The sequence below is a fragment of the Heptranchias perlo genome, chromosome 10 (assembly GCF_035084215.1).
Source record: "Heptranchias perlo isolate sHepPer1 chromosome 10, sHepPer1.hap1, whole genome shotgun sequence".
In the NCBI taxonomy this organism is placed as follows: Eukaryota; Metazoa; Chordata; class Chondrichthyes; order Hexanchiformes; family Hexanchidae; genus Heptranchias; species Heptranchias perlo.
In genome coordinates this window covers 44,745,018-44,767,654 of record NC_090334.1, presented here as the reverse complement: position 1 = coordinate 44,767,654, position 22,637 = coordinate 44,745,018, and the positions used below count along the sequence as shown (strand labels likewise).

Here is a 22,637-nt window from a genome sequence, read left to right as displayed (position 1 = left end):
TACCATTTAGTTTATATTTCCTCTCCTCATTCTTCCTACCAAAATGCATCACTTCACACGTCTCTGCGTTAAATTTAATCTGACATATATTCTGCCCATTTTACCAGTCTGTCTCTGTCCTCCTAAAGCTTGTTACTATCCTCCATGTTGTTTCTGAGTTTTGTGTCATCTGCAAACGTTGAAATTATACCCTCTATACTCAAGTCCAGGTCATTAACAAATATCAAAAAGGTCCTAATACTGACCCCTGGGAAGCACCACTTCCCTCCAGTTTGAAAAACAACCGTTCACCACTACCCTCTGCTTTCTGTCACTTATCCAGTTTTGTACTAACGCTGCCACTGTTCCTTTTAATCCCATGGGCTTTAATTTTGCTAATAAGTCTATTATGTGGTACTTTATCAAATGCCTTTTGAAAATCTATATACACATCAATCGCACTACCCATATCAACCCTCTCTGTTATTTCATCAAAGAACTCAATCAAGTTAGTCAAACACGATTTTCCTTTAACAAATCCATGCTGACTTTCATTTATTAGCCCATACTCTAACAAGTGCCAATTAATTTTCCCCAGTACCAGTTTTAGGCTGATTTGGCCTGTAATTGTCAGGTTTATCCCTCTCCCCTTTTTTGAACAGGGGTGTAACATTTGGAATCCTCTGGCACCATCCCCCTTTCTAAGGATTGGAAGATTGTGGCCGGAGCCTCCACAATTTCCACCCTTACTTCCCTCAGTAACGTAGGATGCATCACATCTGGACCGGGTGACTTTTCTACTGAGTACTGGCACTCTTTTTTTAAGTGCCTCCTTTTTTTTATCCTCTCCAATATCACTTCCTCCTCCTCCTTTACTGCTACAATAGCAGCATCCTCTTCTCTAGCAAAGACTGATGCAAAGTATTCGTTTCGTACCTTAGCCATGCCCTCTGCCTCCACAAGAAGATCTCCTTTTTTGTCCCTAACCGGTCCCACCTTCCCTTTGTCTACTCTTTTTTTTTGCTATTTATATGTTTATAAAGACTTTTGGGTTCCCTTTTATATTAGCCGCTAATCTAGTCTCATACGCTGTCTTTGCCCCTCTGATTCCTATTTTTAGATTTCTGTACTTTCTGTATTCACCCTGCTTCTCTACTGTATTATGAACCTTACATTTGTCATAAGCCTCCTTTTTCTGTTTCATTTTAATCTCTCTATCTTTAGTCATCCAAGGAGCTCTAGCTTCTACCCCTCATAGTAATGTGTCTACTCTGTACCCGAACTAACTCTTCCTTGAAGGCCTCCCATTGTTCAATTACTGTTTTGCCTGCCAATTTTTGATTCCAATCCACCTGGGCAAGATCCCTTTTTAATAATATAAAATTTGGGTTGCAACATTTGACTTTGGTTAGCAGCTTTCTACTGATAGAAAAATAGTTTATGCTGCCACGTACATAATACGTTTGATTCTGAAAGACCCAATTCCGAAGGCTTTGATTCGGCGCTAACATTTTTCTTTCCTGTCCTATGATTGACATTCAGTAGCCTTAGCTAATATTCTTTTAAGTAGTATATTTTCCTCAATGCACTAATTTTGGTCAAAAAGTAGGCACAGCATAAATCGGGGAATAATCTTTTTTTAACCACAATGAACACGAGGGAAATATATACCCAGTTCTTAATTTGTTAAAAATTAAAAATAGGCCCATTTTATCCAGTGAAGGATTTCTAGCTTGTATGTACATTTAGAATATAGGCAGCATATTGACATTACTGAATTCATAATGAAGTACAGAACACTTCGGGGTAGCAAATATTGTTGACGTTGACCCATCCAGTGTACCCAAGCTCATGATGTTGAGAATGGGCAGGGATTTGTTCGTTAAGTATTTTTCCTATTTGTGCCCATGTCACAGCATTGAGACCACCTTGGCGAAAGTCACTGACAATGTTCTATGACTGTGGTACGTTGTCTGTCCTCAACCTCTCTCCTTCAGTATAGTTGACCACACATCCTCCTTCCACACATCTCTATTGTCCAGCTCTATGGGACTGCCCTTAGTTGGTTCCACCCGTAACTATTTGCTCATAGTTAGAACAACTCGAACAATGCTTCTTTCCACCCTTGCACAGTTATCTTTGAAGTCTTCCAAGGATTCATCTTTTACTCCTCCTCTTCCTTATCTAAATGCAGCCCCTTGGTGGTGACATCTGCAGACATAGGGGCAGTTGCCACATGTTTACCAATAATACCAGCTCTTCCTTTCCATTGCCTATTTGCTGTGAACCTGCTTGTATTGGATGATTCTTAGCTCCAGCTAAACGCTGGAAAGATCCCCACATCATCTTCGGCCTAAGCCACAACTCTTGTCACCTCACCACTGACTCCACCCCTTCCCTGGCCACTGTCTCAGGCTGAGCCACTCTGTTAGCAACCTTGGTATCCTGTTCAACCTTGAGCTGAGTTCCCAATTGCAATTCTGTCCATCACAAAGTTTGGCTACTTTCATCTCTATAACATCACTTTCCTCTGCCCCTAAGCTGGCCAATCTGCAGCTGAAACCCTCGTACATGCCTTCGTCATCTCCAGACTTCATTACTCGAATGCCTACTTTTACTGTATCTTACGCTCCACCCTCTAAAACCACCTGAGTCCAAGGTCTGCTGATCCTATCATGTCCTGCTTGCTCATCACCCCCATCCTACATTGGCTTACAATCTCCCGCTGCCTCTAATTTAAAATTCCTGCTGTCTTTAAATTTATCTTTGGTCTTGCCCCTCCCTATCCCAATCTTCCTCCAGCCCTGTAACTGCTGCCTCAAAATCTCTTCGACTAGCCTCTTATGCATACCCCCTTTGCCCCACCATTGGCAGCCATGCCTTCAACCACATAGCTTACTTTTTGGAATTGCCCCGCTCACTCCTCCTATGCCTGCGCCCCGCTCACTCCTCCTACGCCTGCGCCGTTCTAACCTCTCCTCTGGCTCAGCATCTGTCTTTGACATGGAAGAACATTCTAAGGTGGTTCACAGAAGCATAATAACAAAGGACTGTATAAATGCAAGTTGCTGCTCCTTTTCTTTCTCAATGGAAGTCTATCTCTAAACTTCTCTCTCACTCCTTTTTTAAAAAAAAATCTGCTCAAGCCTTTTTTTCACCCCCCAACCCCCGAACACAGTCACCTGTCTCAGCCTTCACTTTCTCTTGTTACTACTCTGTAAAGTGCCTTGAGGTATTTTGAATATTAAATGCATCGATTGCAAGTTAGTGGTAATGCTTGTCTATCTAGAATACATTTTACTGGGCAGGACAGAAAATATATCTTTCCACTGGTGGCTTGTACAGTCCAAATAATTTAAAAGGTAAGAGTGGGTGTAAGTAAACTGAAATGCTGGAATTTTGGAGAACAAAAACAAAGTGCTGAAAGTACACAGCAGGCCCACCAGTTTTTGTAAGGAGAAAGGGCAGGTTAACATTTTCGTGGTCAACCCTTGTCAGAACTGGGAATAGAGTTGGAGCGGTAGTAAAGTGGACTCCTGCTGTTGTCAATATTCACAACTATTGCTATTGATGGGACTTTGGATTAGTCACAGTTTGAGCTGCACACAAATGATTTTTTATGTATGTATCTGTGTATTAAGGGGAAGAGGGAAGTCTTGAAGTCAGCAATCCAGATAAAAATGAAATTTGAGAACTACTCTTCAAATTGCACTGCGTAGGTCAAAAAAAATCAACTGATTTTCTGAAGATAATACTTACAATTTCCACCCACACAAAATTGTAAGAGAAATTTTGATTTTTTTTTAAACTTCAAGATGTGTTGACTACTTAAAGATAAATTGTTTGATTCTCTGGATAGAAGTGTCCCCTCACTCATTTAATCTAGCAAGTTCTCTTTTGAGTTTGAGCAAACACAAAATGTGTCAGAATTCTGTTGAACATGCACTACAAAAATACAAAATCTGCACTGGTGTAACAGTATTGAAAAAATTTAACTAGAAACTAGTAGCGCACAAAATATTGTACTGTTTTTCAAACAATATTTTAATATGGGGCAGATTTGGGGAACTTGGCAACTTGCCCTCACCCCTCCACTCTGATGTTTGCAGTCATGTTCTAAGAATGGACAATGCTATAGAAACTGTTCATTTTGCAGATGTAAGTTTGCTGCAAACAACTGCATTTTGTATTTACAGATTGTCAGTACAGTACACTGCACACAGTCCTCTGCCTTTTTGAAGGAGAATCTGAGTTTCAGATTTTGCTTCATTAAATTAAACTGTTTCCTCAACTGCTGCTTAGTGCTTTTGCCAATGTCTGCCAAGATTTATGTTTGGACAGCATTAATCTAAATTAGAAGCTGTGCCAATATCGGTGAGCTCAATAAAATTTATAATTACGTTGCCAGATAAGTCTCAGTGGGAATCCCCAGTGAAATAGTATCGACTAAGATGTTTTAAAATGTGAAAATGACAGGAATTTGTAATATTAACTAGTGGAATATCAATTTTGCTGCACAAGTAATAAACATCCAATTGTGGATGTCAGAATATTGGGATGTATCTATAATTATAAATTTATAATTCCCCACCTGTTGAGTTCTTTTGGGGCAGAGAATGAGGAAAAAAAATCTTAGTCATCTTAAGTTACTCTTGCAAGCTTCCTACCAACTGACCCGTGACAAAGCCATAGTAACAAATTGCCTGCCCAACCGAGGGCCTTGGGGAATGATACATAACTCAAGATGTACAGGGAAAATAGTAACTTCTTTCCTGCAAACAAACTTTCAAATTTCATCTATATACTGATAATAAGTATAACTACAGTTTCCTCCTGTTTGCATGTAAAAGTATTTAAATTATCCATGAATTTAAATTAAATGGAACAAGAGGTGTTTTGAACTAAGCAACTTTAAATTAAGAGGAGTAGACTGAATAACCAAATGTTTTTCTACAACCACAACATGACCGTCTCAAAAAGGAGATTAACCAATTTCACAATATCCTTATTACAGCTTAAAACAAGAAGCTAATTTCAGTGGAATAGCCTCTTTACCCTGTCAGTTAGCTTGGAATATATATTACCACATTGGATCTGATGTTTGTAGTGGCACATTTTAGAGATTTCACTACACATTTACAATAGTTTGAAATTAAGAGATTTGCATTTTATAGTTGGCTTCCCTTTGCAAATGAAAGTTCAGCTTCACTGAATTTAAATTATGCATGCAGGTCTACTGAATGGTATGGGTTTCTCCAGGTAGCTAATTGTTTTTGGGTTAGTTTCAGATTGTTAATTATCAATACTTTTTTTTTAAAAACTGTAAAAATCTATTTTGGTGTTCTGTTTCCCTGCAAGAGCCACTTGATACCTTTTTGAAGTCTCTCTTAAGAGAACAGTGTAGTGTGATCACTGGCTTAACACTCTCTGCATTGCTGTATGCACCAACTACAGGAAGTGTGCTCATAAAGGGGTGAAATGTGAGTTCTTTTACCTCCCTAACCCCACAAATAGAGTATCAACACGTGGCCAAGAACTGATGCAATTCACTTTTAATAGTGGTAGTCAGGTCTGCGTGAAATGGAGTCCTGAGATTCAAACATGGGACATGTGATTAGGAGGCAGATGTTTTATTGGGCTATACTCCAGATTTGATGCTCTGTTTAGTCCAGAAATATGAATAATGAAATCGTCAACACATGGAGAAAATATTCTCCTGCCTTTTACATGGAATTTTATAAACTTGTATTGTTACTCTGTTCACTTTGTTCTGCAAATGGAGTTTAAAACATTTTTTATTATCGTAATTAAGCATCTGTATATTGCAGTGTGTGGCATGAAATTTATACATATTAACTGTTTGTCAGCAGAGACATAACCTTGCCTTTAGTGAGAGGCTGTTCAACTAAAAAGTTTTTTTTCCTGAAAAGAGATTAGACTATGCAAAAGTACACCAAAACAGTGCTAAATTTAGAAAGTGTTTGACATAGCATATGAGTTGGGTCAGCTCAGCTCATATTGGTTCTGCATTTAGGCAGCTGGTCTGGACAATCTGCTGATGATTCAGAGGTAATTTAGCCAGTGACACAGTAGGAAAAGTGGATTTGATGACCCTAGTGCTTAAATGTTTAACAAGGTCGTACTGACTACAGCATCTTTTAGAATTTTCGATTATAAGATTGGAAAACTGTAGCATTAAAAAAAAGATAAATACAAAACATTGTTGCAGGAAAATGAAGATATTAAACTCTAATAAAGCTGTTAATACTTTTAATTGCAGATGTTCCGGCTTGGCTAAAAAGTTTGCGTCTGCATAAATATGCCGCTCTATTCTCCCAGCTAACATACGAAGAAATGATGGCACTTACAGAAATACAACTAGAGGCACAGGTATGTTAACTAACTCCTGACTAGCCAGGGCTATTCTAAAACATTAATTTTATTGTCATTTATCTATTGAGCTTGATCTGTTAATTTGTAAAATTTTGTCTTTTGGATAAGTTCTACACTTACCCATCTTTCCTCATACTTGATATTCTTGCTATCTAGTGTGCGTGTGTGCGTTCAAGAAAGAACGTGCATTTTACATAGTGCCTTTCATGACCTCCGGATGTTCAAAAGCATTTCACAGTTAATGAAGTATTTTTAAAGTTTAGTCACTGTTGTAATGTAGGTAAACATGGTAGCCAATGTACACACAGCAAGGTTCCACAAACAGCAGTGAGGAAAAAATGACCAAGTAATCTGTTTTTAGCGATTTTGATCAAGATAAATATTGGCCTGGACACTCTCTGAGAACTCCCTTGCTCTTGGAATAGTACCATGGGATCTTTTACGTCCAACTCAGAGCAGATGGGGCCTCATCTGAGTCTCCCTCAGTACTGTGCTAAATGTCATGCTAGATTATGTGCTCAAGTCTCTAGAGTGGGACTTGAACCCATGACCTTCTGACTGACATGTGAGAGTGCTACTACTGACATCTGGAAAAAAATTGACTTGCCATAATTGGTTTCTTTTGTTCTGTTTTACAGTGAATAGCTTTTCCTGTAGCCATAGTTCTATGGAAGTTTTCAAGCTGTTCTTTGTTTCTCAGTTATAATATTTTTCTAGTCATGAATAACCAATCGGGTCAGTTCATCACATTCTCGCCTTCTGAGTCGAAGTCGCCAGATTCCAGGACTTGAGCACATAATTAAGGCTGACACTGCAGTGCAGTATTGAGGGAGCACTGTGTTGTCAGAAGTGCTGTCTTTCAGGTGAGATGGTTAACCAGGGCCTTGTCCATAAAGAAGTTTCCCTTTTAGGGTACTAGTTGACAGCCTCAGTGGACAGAAGATTTCTGACCAATACTTGGCCTGAAGCCTACAGCTAAAAGGAAAAGTTTGAGGTGTTAATCAAACTGTGTGTTTGGAAGTGTGCCAAACAGCTGCAGACCTTCTCCAATCAATCCATATTGGGATAAGATTGTCAAATGAAATGTACTCTCTCCTCAATGTAGTCTCCTTACCATTGGATCATTTCACGAGCATGCACCTGGAATACTCCAGTCTCGGCAGCAGGCAATAATGCTATTTGCAGATCCTGTTTATGACAGTAACTATCTTCTTAGTGGATTCAAAACATTTTATAAAGCTTTTGCAACTAAACTACTTTGCACAGTCGTCCCAAAGTGTTCTTTGTTAACCCAGGAAGTTGAAATGAACCAGAAAGCAGCTGTCACCTTAAACTGATGGACATAACAAATGTGTTATGCAAACTATCACTGCAAGCTCCATAGCCACCTAACTGTGGTGACTGATGCTTCCCTTACAACTGAGGCACCTACCTTCAGGCAAACTTCGGGTACTTTTGTTTTTCAATAAATAAATCTGGTCAACAATGCTACTGCAGTAAAGTGCGCAAACAAGCAAGGAAGGACTTATTCTTCCTCTCCATTTCTGGATGCAATGTGCATTTGACTTTGATACCAGAACGTGACTATACTTTCTGCTCAACGTTTGCAAGTATGTAGAATATGACAGGTAAAACCTTGAGTGTGTTATATATGCTAAAGTCCACCTCAAGACAGTCAAGGTGTCTCTTAACAGATAGATTGCCCAGAGATTTCATGGCAACAGTTCAGATCAAACTGCTGAGATTTCACTGCAGGAATCGAGATATTCTTGTGGTTACTCCTAATAGATTTTCAGTCTCCTCGGAGTAACATTTTGGTATGCATGCTTATATTTTTACTCTTCTATTTCCAAGGAGCATCCTTAAGATCTGTTCAGAGGAAATAACAGCATTATTGGTAATTGCTTCACTGACCAAGGAGCACTTAGTTCTTTGATCTACTTGGTCTGACCATTAGTCTACTTGCAGTAATCAGAGGGGCCACAACTCTCCTTACTCTCCTACTTGACAGCTGGACTTTTGAGAGAACCATTGTTAATGCAAGATTTTCTTCTTGGTAGTGGAATTGAGAAAATTCAAAACTATTTATAATGCTGAATTGAAAAAAATTGCCTTAAGGTCTGGATAATTCCTGCAATTTTCGGGGATATCTGTTCTTCATGCTTTACTTCATCCAGTTGTGTTTGAATGTTTTCGGATTGGCCCGTTCCAAGTACTAATCTTTGCTTCAAATTTTCTCAATTATCTTTTCCTTTTATAACGTTAGAGTGCCTAAATTTTATTATATTTTGCCACTGGTTTCTATCTAGAGAAGAGGTTCCCAACCTCCCTCTTTGGAGATTCATCTACCTTGCCTACTCTTTCTAATATTTTGCTTGGAAAAAGGGGATTTTATTTTCTCAGCTAACATAGCATAGGACAGAAAGCAACATTAGTACCACTGTACTAGTACTATACTACTGAATAAACTTGAGCACAAAAGAAAGCTTGATAACTTACCTTTGTCTCAATGCATATAGTGAGCCTGTTTGCTGCTAGTCCACAAATTGTGGAATCTCTGTTTGATTTCAGAGAGTTTCAACTGTAAATCAGCCTCTGCTTACTTACGTGAAACACAAATATAGAAGCCGCTTGACTGCAAAGAAAAATGAACTTCGTACAAGATGCATTGGGATGAAGTAGACAAGTATTTTGATGGCTCTTTGGGACAATTCAGGGAACTCTTTTCGAATTGAGAGCCAGAACTAATCATGAGGCATGACTTGAAAATCATCTCTCCGAACAGTCACTAGCAACTTTGATCAAATTCTCTTTTAGACTCATGACAATCTTAGCCTTTACCACAAAGTACACTGAAAACGGAATTCAAACTCGGACAAAATCCTGAAATTCATTAGCCTCTCTTTTGGGAGAAAAAAATGTTGAATTTTGTGCAAAGCTCAGACAAATGCTTCAGAATTACATCTTTATAACATAAGAAGTAAGAGTAGGCCATATGGCCCCTCGATCCTGCTCTGCCATTTAACAAGATCATGGCTGATCTTCGACCTCACTTTCCTGCCTGATCCCCATATCCCTTGATCCCCTTAGTGTCCAAAAATCTATCAATCTCAGTCTTCAATATACTCAACGACTGAGCATCCACAGCCCTCGGGTAGAAAAGTCCAAAGATTCACAACCCTGAGTGAAGAAATTCCTCCTCCATCTCAGTCCTAAATCGCCCACCCCTTATCCTGAGACTATGCCCCTAGTTCTAGACTCTCCAGCCAGGGGATACAGACTCTCTGCATCTACCCAGTCAAGCCCTCTTAGAATCTTGTATGTTTCAATGAGATCACCTCTTATTCTTCTGAATTCCAAAGAATATAGGCCCATTCTACTCAATCTCTTCTCATAAGACAACCCTCTCATCCCAGGAATCAATCTAGTGAACCTTCGTTGCACCGCCTCTAAGGCAAGTATATCCTTCCTTAGGTAAGGAGATCAAAACTGTACACAGTACTCCAGTTGTGGTCTCACCGAAGCCCTGTATAATTGTAGCAAGACTTCCTTACTCTTGTAATCCAACCTCCTTGCAATAAAGGGCAACATAGCATTTGCCTTCCTCATTGCTTACCGTACCTGCATGTTAACTTTGTGTTTCATGGACAAGGGCACCCAAATCCCTCTGAACACCAACACTTAATAATTTCTCACCATTTAAAAAGTATTCTGTTTTTCTACCTACCAGAGTGAATAACCATACATTTCCCCACATTATACTCCATCTGCCACTTTCTTGCCCACTCATTTAACCTGTCTATATCCCTTTGCAGACTCTGTGTCCTCCTCACAACTTATATTCCCACCGAGCTTTTATATCATCAGCAAACTTGGATACATTACACTTGGTCCCTTCATCCAAGTCATTGATAAAGATTGTAAATAGCTAAGGCCCAAGCATTGATCCTTGCAGCATCCCACTAGTTACAGCCTGCCAACCTGAAAATGACCCGTTTATTCCTACTCTCTCTTGTGTCTGTTAACCAATCCTCTGTCTATGCTAATATATCACCCTCTACACCATGAGCCCTTATCTTGTGTAACAACTTTTTGTGTGGCACCTTATCAAATGCCTTTTGAAAATCTAAATATACTACATTCACTGGATCCTCTTTATCGACCCTGCTAGTTACAGCCTCAAAAAACTCTTAATAGATCTGTCAGACATGATTTCCCTTTCATAAAACCGTGTTGACTCTGCCTAATCATATTACGATTTTCTAAGTGCTATGTTACCACTTCCTTAATAATGGATACCACCATTTTCCCGACTACTCATCAGGCTAACTGGCCTGTAGTTCCCTGCTTTCTCTCTCCCACCTTTCTTGAATAGCGGTGTTCCATTTTCTACCTTCCAATCCACTGGGGCCGTTCTAGAATCTAGGGAATTTTGGTAGATCACAACCAGTGCATCCACTATCTCTGCAGCCACCACTTTTAGAACCCTAGGTTGTAGCTCATCAGGTCCAGGGGATTTGTCGGCTTTTAGTCCCATTAATTTCTCCAGTACTTTTTCTTTAATATTAACTACTTTAAGTGCCTCACTCTCATTAGATTGGTTCCCCACTATTTCTGGTATGCTTTTTGTGTCTTCTACTGTGAAGACAGATACAAAATACTTATTTATCATCTCTGCCATTTCCTTATTCCCCATAATAATTTCTCTTGTCTCAGCCTCTAAGGGACCCACGTTTACTTTTGCTACTCTCTTCCTTTTTACATACTTGTAGAAGTTCTTACAAACTGTTTTTATACTTCTTGCTAGTTTACTCTCATTCTGTTTTCTTCCTCTATCAATTTTTTGGTCACCGTTTGCTGGTTTCTAAAACTCTCCCAATCCTCATGCTTACTACACTTGGCAACATTGTAAGCCTCTTTTTTAATCTAATACTATCCTTAACTTCTTTAGTTAGCCACGGATGGATCTCTCTTCCCCTGGAGTTTTTATTTGTCAGTGGAATGTATGTGTGTTGAGAATATTGAAATATTTTTTTCATATGTTTGCCATTGTTTATCTACTGTTGTACCTTTCAATCTAATTTCTCAATCTACCTCAGCCACCTTGCCCCTCATACCTATGTAATTGGCCTTATTTAAGTTTAAGACTCTAGTTTCTGACTTACGTACATCACTCTCGATTTCACTGATATTTGTCATACTGTGATACTCTTCCCCAGAGGATCTCTTACTATGAGGTTGCTAATTAACTCTGACATATTATACAAGACATGATCTAAAATAGCCTGTTCCCTGGTTGGTTCCACGACATATTGTTCTAGGAAGCTGTCTTGAATGCATTCCATGAACTTGTCCTCTAAACTACCTTTGCCAATTTGATTTGTCCAGTCTGTATGAAGATTAAAGTTCCCTACGATTATTCCATTACCTATGTTACAAGGCCTGTTATTTCTTGATTAATATTCTGTTCAACAGTATAACTACTGTTAGGGGGTTACTAGTCCCACCAGTGTTTTCTGCCCCTTATTTCTTATCTCCACCCATACTGATTCCACTTCCTGATCTTCCGAGCCAAGATCCTTCCTCGCTACTGTCCTTATGTCATCCTTCGTTATCAGGACTACACCCCCTCCTTTTCCATTTTGTCTGTTTTCGAAACCTTGGTCACCTTGCAACCACGTCTCTGTGATGGCTACTAGATCAATGGCCATTTATCTCTATTTGTGCCATTAATTCATCTATTTTGTTACGAATGCTTCTTGCATTCAGATAAAGTGCCTTTAATTTTAACTTTTTACCATTTTTTTCCCCCTCAATTGACCTTATTTGCTGATGCACTATTATCGTTAACCTCTCTGTCTCTTCCTGTCACACTCTGCTTATCTTTACCCGAATCGCTACACTGCTCTAATGCCTTGGCTTTTCTCTTTAGATTTCTAAATTTCCCCTCACCTGAACCCCTGTTTTTTTAGTTTAAAGCCCTATCTACAGCCCTAGTTATTCGATTTTGCCAGGACACTGGTTCCAGCCCGGTTTAAGTGGAGCCTGTCCCAAAGGAACAGCTCCCTCTTTCCCCGGTACTGGTGTCAGTGCCCCATGAATCAAAACCCCTGTCTCCCACACCACTCTTTGAGCCATGCATTTAATTTTTTGATCTGCTTGACCCTATGCCAATTTGCGCGTGGCTCAGGTAGTAATCCAGAGATTATTACCTTTTTGAGGTTCTGCTTATTAATATAGACCCTAGCTTCTCAAACTCCCTCAGCAAAACTTCATTCCTAGTTCCACCTGTGTTGTTGGTTCCTATGTGGACCACGACAACTGGATTTTCCCCCTAATGCTCCAAGTTCTTCTCCAGCCGTGAGGAGATATCCTTAACCTGGCACCGGGCAGGCAACACAGCCTTCGGGACTCACGGTCGCAGCTGCAGAGAACAGTCTCCACAAACTCCCACATGCTGCAGTTACGACACACCACCTGCCCTACCATCTCTATCTAACCTTGTTTTTCTGATTTAATTAGTTAAAAATTTTTATTCACGTGATTATTTTTAGTTTTATTAACTAATTAGTTTATCTAGTTTGTTATTAAGTTGCCATTACTTCATCAAATTAACATTTCCCAGCTCTTAGTTTAAACCACTGCCCTAGCTTAGAGAGCAAAAAAAGGTAATACTCACTAACCGATCACCAACCTGCTGTCCTGTGACGTCAGTCCTTGATTATTTTTGCTTTGTCTCTCCGCTCTCCTATACACTCGGCTGCTGGAGGATTCCCATGCTTTCCCCTCTCTGCTCTCCTATACACTTGGCTGCTGGAGGATTCCCATGCTTTCCCCTCTCTGCTCTCCTATACACTTGGCTGCTGGAGGATTCCCATGCTTTCCCTTCTCTGTTCTCCTATATACTCGGCCGCTGGGGGATTCCCACGCTTTCTGTCTGCTTTCTCCGCTCTCCTATGTACTCGGCCGCTGGGGGATTTCTGCCTTCTAGGGCTGACATTTCACAGCCCACAATGAGGAAGACAATGTCGGGAACGTAGATACATTGTCTTGCAGGACATAGCAAAAGTTACTTGCAAAGCTCTGTACTTTTTCGTGCTTAATGAAGATGTTATATTTCTTGCAAATGTTTCATTGAGCTTGTCAAATCTGTCGGCCAAATAGCCCAGTAAAACCAGAGCAGCTAAGTGTTTTGCAATTTTTTTAATACTTCGCTCCAGTTAACATGTACTTCAATACCCACTCATTCAGAAGCTTTTCCCCATTACCTTGTGTCCTGTTTTTAACATTTTCCCCAGAATTTTTCCATTGAATTTTAACTCCGTTGTCGCATGCTGTTGCAAAGGATTATAAAAATCGGTGAAATCAGAATTAAGTTTAGGTAACATTGTCTTTAGTGGAAAGTTTCCTGCACTCTGACCCTTCCTAGTTTTCAGCTCAGTTCCATGGCAATATTTTAAACTATCTTTTTAGATTTTGTTTGAGTTATTTGTCAGACCAGACTAAATTTTACTTGAAACTGTGGAAGGGAACTGGACTGCACATCAGATAAAACTACCAATATTAGCATTGCAGGCTGTTTTCCCACCAGGGTTGCAAAAGAAAATAATTTAATAGTTGCATAGCAGAAGGACCAAAGAGCAACATAGAAATGAAAGAAAATAATAACAATAAAAGGATAAGCAAAAAAAAAAGTAGAAGGAAGATCAGGAATATAAGAGAAAAACAGAAAACTAAAATAAAAGTGGAGACTATCAAAATCAGTCACAGGAATCGTAGGCTTGTTTTATCATATAGATTTAAGGGGAAGCTAGGTAAGTACATGAGGGAGAAAGGAATAGAAGGATATGCTGATAGGGTTAGATGAAGTAGGGAGGGAGGATGCTCGTGTGCAACATAAACATCAACATAGACCGGTTGGGCCGAATGGCCTGTTTCTGTGCTGTAAATTCTATGTAATGTAATCATATCGGATCACCATGCATTTAGAGTTTTTGAACTCGGGTGTTGCGAACATAGAGTACTTTTAGTTTGCATCTTCCACAATTCTGGTGAAGTCTTACCAACAATTGTATCAAAAGAGGACTCGTCATCAGGACCCCACTTCAAAATCAAGGAGTTAACATGATTTAACATTATGATTATCATTTAAGATCATTTTGTTAAACCTTTTAAAAAGGATAGAACAGAACAAAGATGTTAATGATAATTGCAGTTACTTGTAATGAAGTTTTAAATTGAATCCTGATGATATGTCAACCTGGAATTTATGACGGCATTATTTTAACATCAACGTTAAAATAACACCAATCAGAAAATCCAGGCCGTTTAAACGCACACCCAATATAAATTCTTTCAGTTTACATTTAATGGCATGTCACTTGGTTTAAAAAAAATTGTTTACCGTCAAAAAATACTGAATCCCTTTGTGTACAACCATAGCTATTGTCCAACTGTTACAGTTTTGAGGGCCTTTCAAAGTATCAACTAAAATCTAGTCTATCGTGCCAAATAACTTGCACAAAATATAGAAGTTATTTTAAAATATTATCTTCCAGCAAGCTTTCCATGAAATTAAACTAAAAACTAGGAAGGTTAAAACTCTTAAGCTACAAATCTGCTTACTGGTTCAGGTTTATATTTAAAGTGAAATGCACAATATAGATTCAACAAACAGGAATGTCTACCCACAGCATCTTATCCAGAACTTTCTGTGCTGATGAAGTTGATTATCTTTGAACGCCGACAGCTCGTGCTAAGATGGCGCTGGCTGGGCTATGGGCTGCTCACAGCATCGATAAGAGGAAGCGCACATTGGATGTGCTGATGGAGGATATGGAATGGATGACTTAGGTGCTTTGCTTAGTCCAGCCTGTCCTTCTTGCACCCCCCCGGATGACATCGTCATGCCCCCCAGTTTTGGAACCTCTGGTCTAGTGCAAAAGTAGTGTTTTGTTTTTTAGAGTCATGTCCTCCTATAAGAACAGAACCAAGGATGTTAGACAGTCTAAGCAATTTTTTTGACTATTTACCTGAAGTATGCTATTAATTCATGAGCAACTTGTGGCTAACTGGCGAGTAGAATAGATTTGCTTGTGCCGCTCCTTAGCTGGCTGCGCAACACCAGGCAAAGTAAAGGATTCTACTCATGCTGCGGCCTCAAAAAAGGTCAAAAGATTTCTCTTCACAACCTCTGCAAGGTAGTGGAGTAGTTACCTTACCTTCACAAAGCTTAACTGTTGACTGCTCAAGATAAACAATGCTTTAATATTGTGTGATCTAAGCTGGCTTTGAATGTTAGAATTTCCCACCTCTGCTGTTATAATGAATTATACTAAAGTTATGTATGTGGAGGTTGAATAAATAATGACTATGTTAGCTTATCTATGTTCAATATCATTCGTAACAACAACCATTACCTTTAATGTAGTGAAACCATCCTTATTTGATTAGTTCAAGCTCCTTCCTGCTCCTAAATTTTGTATCCTGCAGTGATTAGACCTTACTTTTTGCATGTATGTCTGCCTTGAACCAACAGACTTCTGCTATTGTTTCCTTCAAAAGGCCTAAAGCGTTAAAACCAGAACAAGGCTTTTTATTTTAGTGTGGGTAGGAGATATCATGTCATTTATAGGTGACTATCAATTCATTTGTGCATGCTTGTACTGCATTTGAAGATCGAGGAAATCATCCCAAAAGTTGGTATTCCAACATTGTTATCCCTTTTATACAGATTTAAATATTATGAAGTGCCACATCCCAGTTTATTTTGTACATCATTGTGTATACATAGACTCCAGAGATGGACCTTCAGCCCTACCAGTCCATGGGATGATATATTCATTTTAGTTTGAAGTCTGTAATAACCAATATTATCTTGTAATCTAAGAGTAGTTTTGCAGGCTTACTTAATTAAGGGACTTTCCTTGTATTTTAACTACAGAAATCTTTGATGTAATTTTGTATTAAAATTCAGTGTATAGTCTAGCTCACATCACTAGCACTCATTAATCAGAATTATATGGGGCTATGGCTAGGTTTTGCATTTGAGACGGCAATTAAGAGAGAAAGGAGGAAATTCCTCAGGGCAGTGTCTTAGGCCCAACCATCTTCAGCTGCTTCATCATAAGGTCAGAAATGGGGATGTTCGCTGATGATTGCACAGTGTTTAGTTCCATTCGCAACCCCTCAAATAATGAAGCAGTCCGAGCCCGCGTGCAGTAAGACCTGGACAACATCCAGGCTTGGGCTGATAAGTGGCAAGTAACATTTGCGCCAGACTAGTGACAGGCAATGACCATCTCCAACAAGAGACAGTCTAACCACCTCCCCATGACGTTTAACGGCATTACCATCGCCGAATCACCCCAGCATCAACATCCTGGGGGTCACCATTGACCAGAAACTTAACTGGAGCAGCCATATAAATACTGTGGCTACAAGAGCAGGTCAGAGGCTGGGTATTCTGCGGCGAGTGACTCACCTCCTGACTCCCCAAAGCCTTTCCACCATCTACAAGGTACAAGCCAGGAGTGTGATTGAATACTCGCCACTTGCCTGGATGAGTGCAGCTCCAACAACACTCAAGAAGCTCGACACCATCCAGGACAAAGCGGCCCACTTGATTGGCACCCCATCCACCATTCCAAACATTCACTCCCTTCACCACTGGCGCACAGTGGCTGCAGTGTGTACCATCCACAGGATGCATTGCAGCAACTCGCCAAGGCTTCTTCGACCGCACCTCCCAAACCCGCGACCTCTACCACCTAGAAGGACAAGAGCAGCAGGTACATGGGAACAACACCACCTGCACGTTCCCCTCCAAGTCACACACCATCCCGACTTGGAAATATATCACCGTTCCTTCATCGTCACTGGGTCAAAATCCTGGAACTCCCTTCCTGTGGGAGAACCTTCACCACACGGACTGCAGCAGTTCAAGGCAGCGGCTCACCGCCACCTTCTCGAGGGCAACTAGGGATGGGCAATAAGTGCCTGCCTCGCCAGCGATGCCCACATCCCATGAACGAATTTTTAAAAAACCTGCTGTCCCCCTTTCTTTGCTCCTTCCCTAAATATTGATAGTGACCATTTAACTGCAGACTGCCAATTTTAAGGAGTCTAGTTCATTGAAATCCCACAGCCTTTTCCATGCCAGTCATCATTTTGGGGAACCTGGATATAAGAGTTGGTATCAAAGATTCATTTCTTCTGTGATTTGGCTCCAAGGAAATAGCATTGACTGATATGGTGTTGAGAGGTTAACTTTTATCTGCAGCCATTGAAAGACTAACCCCATCAGGACATAAACATTTTAATTTAGTCCACCCCTTGTGCCTCATGTTGCAATTTGAATGCAACATCTAAGTTTAAAAACAAAAGCAATATTTTTATTAGACATGAAGAAATTAATTTAATATGATCAAACTTTTTTTAAAAATCAGCATTGTGAATGAGTGCTTGAGGTGTACTGTTTCTTCTTCTTGCTACAGAATGTTACCAAAGGTGCAAGACACAAAATTGTCCTCAGTATACAAAAGCTGAAGGAGAGACAGAATGTGCTCAGATCATTGGAAAAGGTAAGAAATGTGCAGTTACAAACATTTGTTCCCCTTAATGCATCTAATTTAGACTCTGAAATCATCTTTTTGCTCAAGTTCCTCCACCTTAATGCAAACCTTACATCCACACTCTAGTCCTTGCGGTGGCTATGCAAGTACGTGACAGAAAGCTCTTCCATCTGAGGTGGGCAAATTTCATTTAACAAACTTAGTTTATGGAATGTTGCAGTATACACATTCCAAATGATATTTTATTATTGTGTGCAAGATTGTATAAGAATAGCTCCCTACTTTGCACATAAGTAATTTAGTTTTCTACAATCTTCATGTTCCTTGTAGCTCATCAGTTTCCACTGTTTAATAAATATTCAACTGTTAAACAAGCTTTGAAATTTGTCAGCATTGTAAGGAGAAATACAATTCTATAAACCTTATGAATAGACATGGGTGATCAATTTGTAGAGTTGAAATAGGAAAACCATATCATACCACAGGGAGAACTCTATCATTGACTTGTATGTGTTCTAAATTCTATCCTTGAGGGTTCCTCGTAAAATGATCCTGCTTTAGGTCCGTGCTAACTCTAATCACCCACTTGCTTTACATGTTTATTTCCAAGAAAATGAAGGTTTATCACCAAAATGCACCCTGCCTCCACCACTCAGGAAAATGCAATCACAAATGACCCTCTCATAGCACCACCCCCCACCCAAGATACTAACAGGTCCCAGGCAAAGGTTTCTGGTCCCAAGATAGTTTGAGTTCATTTGATTGGATGAGAGTACTAATATGCTGAGAGGTATGGATAATCCTCTTTTAAAACTGAAGTAACAGATGGGTATAATAATCAATACTTGTAGGTATTAGCTGATTTCTCTTACCTGAGGCCATGTCCTGACCTGTAAACAACTGAACCAATTGTAGACCAGAAGCTCACCCCAGTTCTGCAAGGTGGTTGTATATATTTCTTTGTATCTGGCCTCCTTTCTCTTTCAAGGGCCTCAAGGCAGATAGGAGCTATAAGAGGTATAACTTGAGAAAAAGTGAGTATAGAACCATCAACAAAGCTAAGGTCGATTATTGGAAAAGCTTTGAATGCAGAGGAGTTGAGCAGTCAGGCCTGAAGTAGAAATTATTGTTTTCTGCAAGGTGAAGGGAAAGTCTGGCAGGTCTGTTGGAAGAGTCTGTAGCTGCCATGAGTTACATCAAGTAGGTTTAAGCTCCCCACTAGATCCATGGGTTGAGCATCATGGTCACTTCATAGCACAGGCCAAAGGCCTGATGAATTGAAATTATTCCAACTCAATGTAGACAAAAGTGAAGCAATTCTTTTTGGCTCCAGTTAGCTCCTACATGCCTCTCCCCTTAACTTCATCAATCTCCTCAATTGCTACTGTCATCATGGGCCAAATTCGATTGTCCGGAACCTTGGCATGTTTGATTTGGAGCTTCATTTCCTTCCCTCACATCTATTGCCAAGGTGACTTTTTTCCACCTTCAAAATGTATCCAACCTCTGCTCCCACTTCTCTTACTGCCAAGACTTTAATCCATATATTTATCATTCATCTCAAGGTTTAACTTCAGTAATACTGTTATAGCCAGCCTACCCACTTGATCCCTCTATATAAGTAATGACTTACTCAGAATTCTGTGTTTGCATCCTTGTCGTTCAAAGCCTTACACTTCCATCACACTTCCCTGGGCCCCTGTCAGTTAAAAAATTTATGTTCTTACCTTCACACGGCTACAGCATTGACCCATCCTACCTTTAGCATCCACCTTCAGCCTTATATCCCTGCTCGTGCCCACTATTCTACTCATACTGGTCTGCCCTCTACACTCTACGATTGGTGGCCACTCTTCAAGCCGCTATGCCCTTCTATTGGGAAATCCCTCCAACTTGCTCCCTTCCTGCTTTTAAAAGTCTTTTCAAAACTTTTCTCTGTTTATTTGGACCCATGTCCTAATTCTATCTATCTATTCTGTTGTCCCAATTGGTGTCTATATTTTTTCTTCTGTTCACTGAGACCTCTTTCCAGTGTGAGAAATACTATAAGCAAATTGTTGAATATGCTATCAAGGAATTAAGGTAAGTCATCATGGAGGTATGGGTTGACTCTGTAGGGTAGGGAGAAATTGCCTGTACGAAGTTTGTTTTCTAAGTAAAACCAATTCTCTCTACTCAACATATGACTACTGTCCTCTGTTCTCTCTCGATTCAAACCCAAGATTTCTGGGTGGAGCTGGTGCAAACCGACAAAATTTTGTAAATCATTTTCCAATGCAGGAGGTGAGGTGTAGCAAGCCAGGAATCTGTGCATTCATTTTTTTTTCATTCCTCCTCTGGATGTGGACGTCGCTGGCCCATCTCTAATTGCGCTGGAGAAGGTGGTGGTGAGCTGCCTTCTGGAACCATTGCAGTCCATGTGATGAAGGTGCTCTTATAATGCCATTGGGTAGGGATATCCAGGATTTTGACTTGGCAACAATGAAGGAATGGCTATTTATTTCTAAGTCATTGAAGTGCTGGTGTTCCCATACACCTGTGCCCTTGTCCTTCTAGGTGCTGGCGATCGTGGGTTTGAGAGGTGCTGCCAAAGAAGCATTAGCGAGTTGCTGTAGTGCATCTTGTAGATCGTACTCTGCAGCATTGGACGCAGGGGCGGATGTTTACGCTAGTGGATGAGGTGCCAATTAGGTGGGCTGCTTCGTCGTGGATGGTGTCGAGCTTCTTGACTGTTATTGCAGCTGGATCCATTCAGCCAAATGGAGTGTAGTCCATCACACTCCTAACTTGTGCCTTGTAAGTGGTGGAGAGGGTTTGAGAAGTCGGGAGGTGAATTACTCATCCAGAAAACCTAGCCAAAACATTTATGTGTCTGGCCCAGTTCAGTTTCTGGTCACTGGTGATCTTCAGGGTATTAATGGTGGGGGGGAACTCAGTGATGGTAATGCCATTGAGTGTCATGGGGAAGTGGTTATGCTGTCCCTTGCTGGAAATGGTCATTGCCTGACATTTGTGTGGCACGAATGTTACTTGCTACTTATCAGCCCAAGGCTGGATGCTGTCATAGCCATTTGGCAATCTGGTATTTACTGCCTTTCTGAGAAGACTAGAGTGGTGGGAGGACCATATAGTCTCCAGTAACTTGTACTATAACTAAAAGATTGCTGCTTCTGATGCATGCTACCCCATTCAAAATGTGCATGAGAGCAGGTTTCTGTTTATAGAAGACTTGGTCTACTTCTGGAAACTGCCTTTTGTTGTGAACACAAGTTTAAAAATATTGAGAGAAAGCCCAAAACATAGCAGTTCACTTGCCCTATTAGCACCCCCACCCTCTCTACAATGTGTTTCAATCTATTAATGCAGGATGGGATTTTGTGGAATGTTTGATCCTGGTAATGTAATAACTTACAAAGCATACAAAATAGGATATTGATTTGATTAGAAATGTTTTGCTACTATTAGATGTCGAAAACCCAGCTGATATTTAGATAATACCACTGCATTTCGTCACTTCAGGCTAAGAAGCAGCTTTTGCAAATTTAGGGGGTCGAGTTTCCACTAGAGATAATGGGCAGATACTCCAATTGGCAGGATGTGACTAGTGGTGTCCCACAGGGATCTGTGTTGGGGCCTCAATTATTCACTGTATTTATAAACGACTTAGATGACTAGATAGAGAGCTACATATCCAAGTTTGCTGACGTCACAAAGATAGGCAGCAGTATCATTGAATCATAAAAAGTTATGGCACAGAAGAAGGCCATTCAGCCCATGTCCATGCCAGCCGAAAAAGAGCTATCTGATTAATCCCACTTCCCAGCACTTGGTACGTAGCCCTGTAGGTTACGGCACTTCAAGTGCACATCCAATTACTTTAAATCAATGCCACCTGGTCATTGAGCCCTCTGCTAAGGGAAATAGGTCCTCCCTATCCACTCTATCTAGTCCCGTCATAATTTTATACACCTCAATTAAATCTCCCCTCAGCCTCCTTCGTTCCAAAGAAAACAACCCCAGCCTATCCAATCTTTTCTCATGCTAAAATTCTCCCACCCTGGCAACTTCCTTGTAAATCTCCTCTGTACCCTCTCTAGTGCAATCACATCTTTCCTGTAACATGGTGACCAGAACTGTACACAGTACTCAAGCTGTGGCCTAACCAATGTTTTATACAGTTCTAGTACAACCTCCCTACTCTTATATTCTATGCCTCAGCTAATATGCCTTTTTAACCACCTTATCTACCTGCCTGCTACCTGTGGACATGCACTTCAAGGTCCCTTTGTTCCTCTACACCTCTTAGAATCCTTCCATTTATTGTGTACTCCATTGCCTTGTTTGCCCTCCCCAAATGCATTACCTCACACTTCTCTGGATTGAATTCCATTTGCCACTTTTCTGCCCACCTGACCAGTCCATTGATATCTTCCTGCAGACCACAGCTTTCCTCTTCTTTATCAACTGCACGGCCAATTTTTGTATCATCTGCAAACTTCTTGATCAAGGCCCCCACATTCAAGTCCAAATCATTAATACATACCACAAAAAGCAAGGGACCCAGTACTGAGCCTTGTGGAACCCCATTGGAAACAGCCTTCCGGTCGCAAAAACACCCGTCAACCGCTACCCTTTCCTGCCACTGAGCCAATTTTGGATCCAACTTGTCACTTTCCCTTGGATTCCATGGGC

The 22,637-nt window shown here is 40.3% G+C and overlaps 1 protein-coding gene across 3 annotated transcripts in view; it reads left to right on the top strand.

The window, feature by feature from the left end:
- samd4a (sterile alpha motif domain containing 4A) overlaps positions 1-22,637 on the top strand; it is a 162,485-nt gene that overhangs the window by 96,248 nt on the left and 43,600 nt on the right. For all 3 annotated transcript variants that reach the window (XM_067991588.1, XM_067991589.1, XM_067991587.1), the window contains 2 exons: positions 6,260-6,369; positions 17,868-17,954. In XM_067991588.1, the coding sequence (XP_067847689.1) occupies positions 6,260-6,369; positions 17,868-17,954 (197 nt within the window). The remainder of the gene's footprint in view (positions 1-6,259; positions 6,370-17,867; positions 17,955-22,637) is intronic.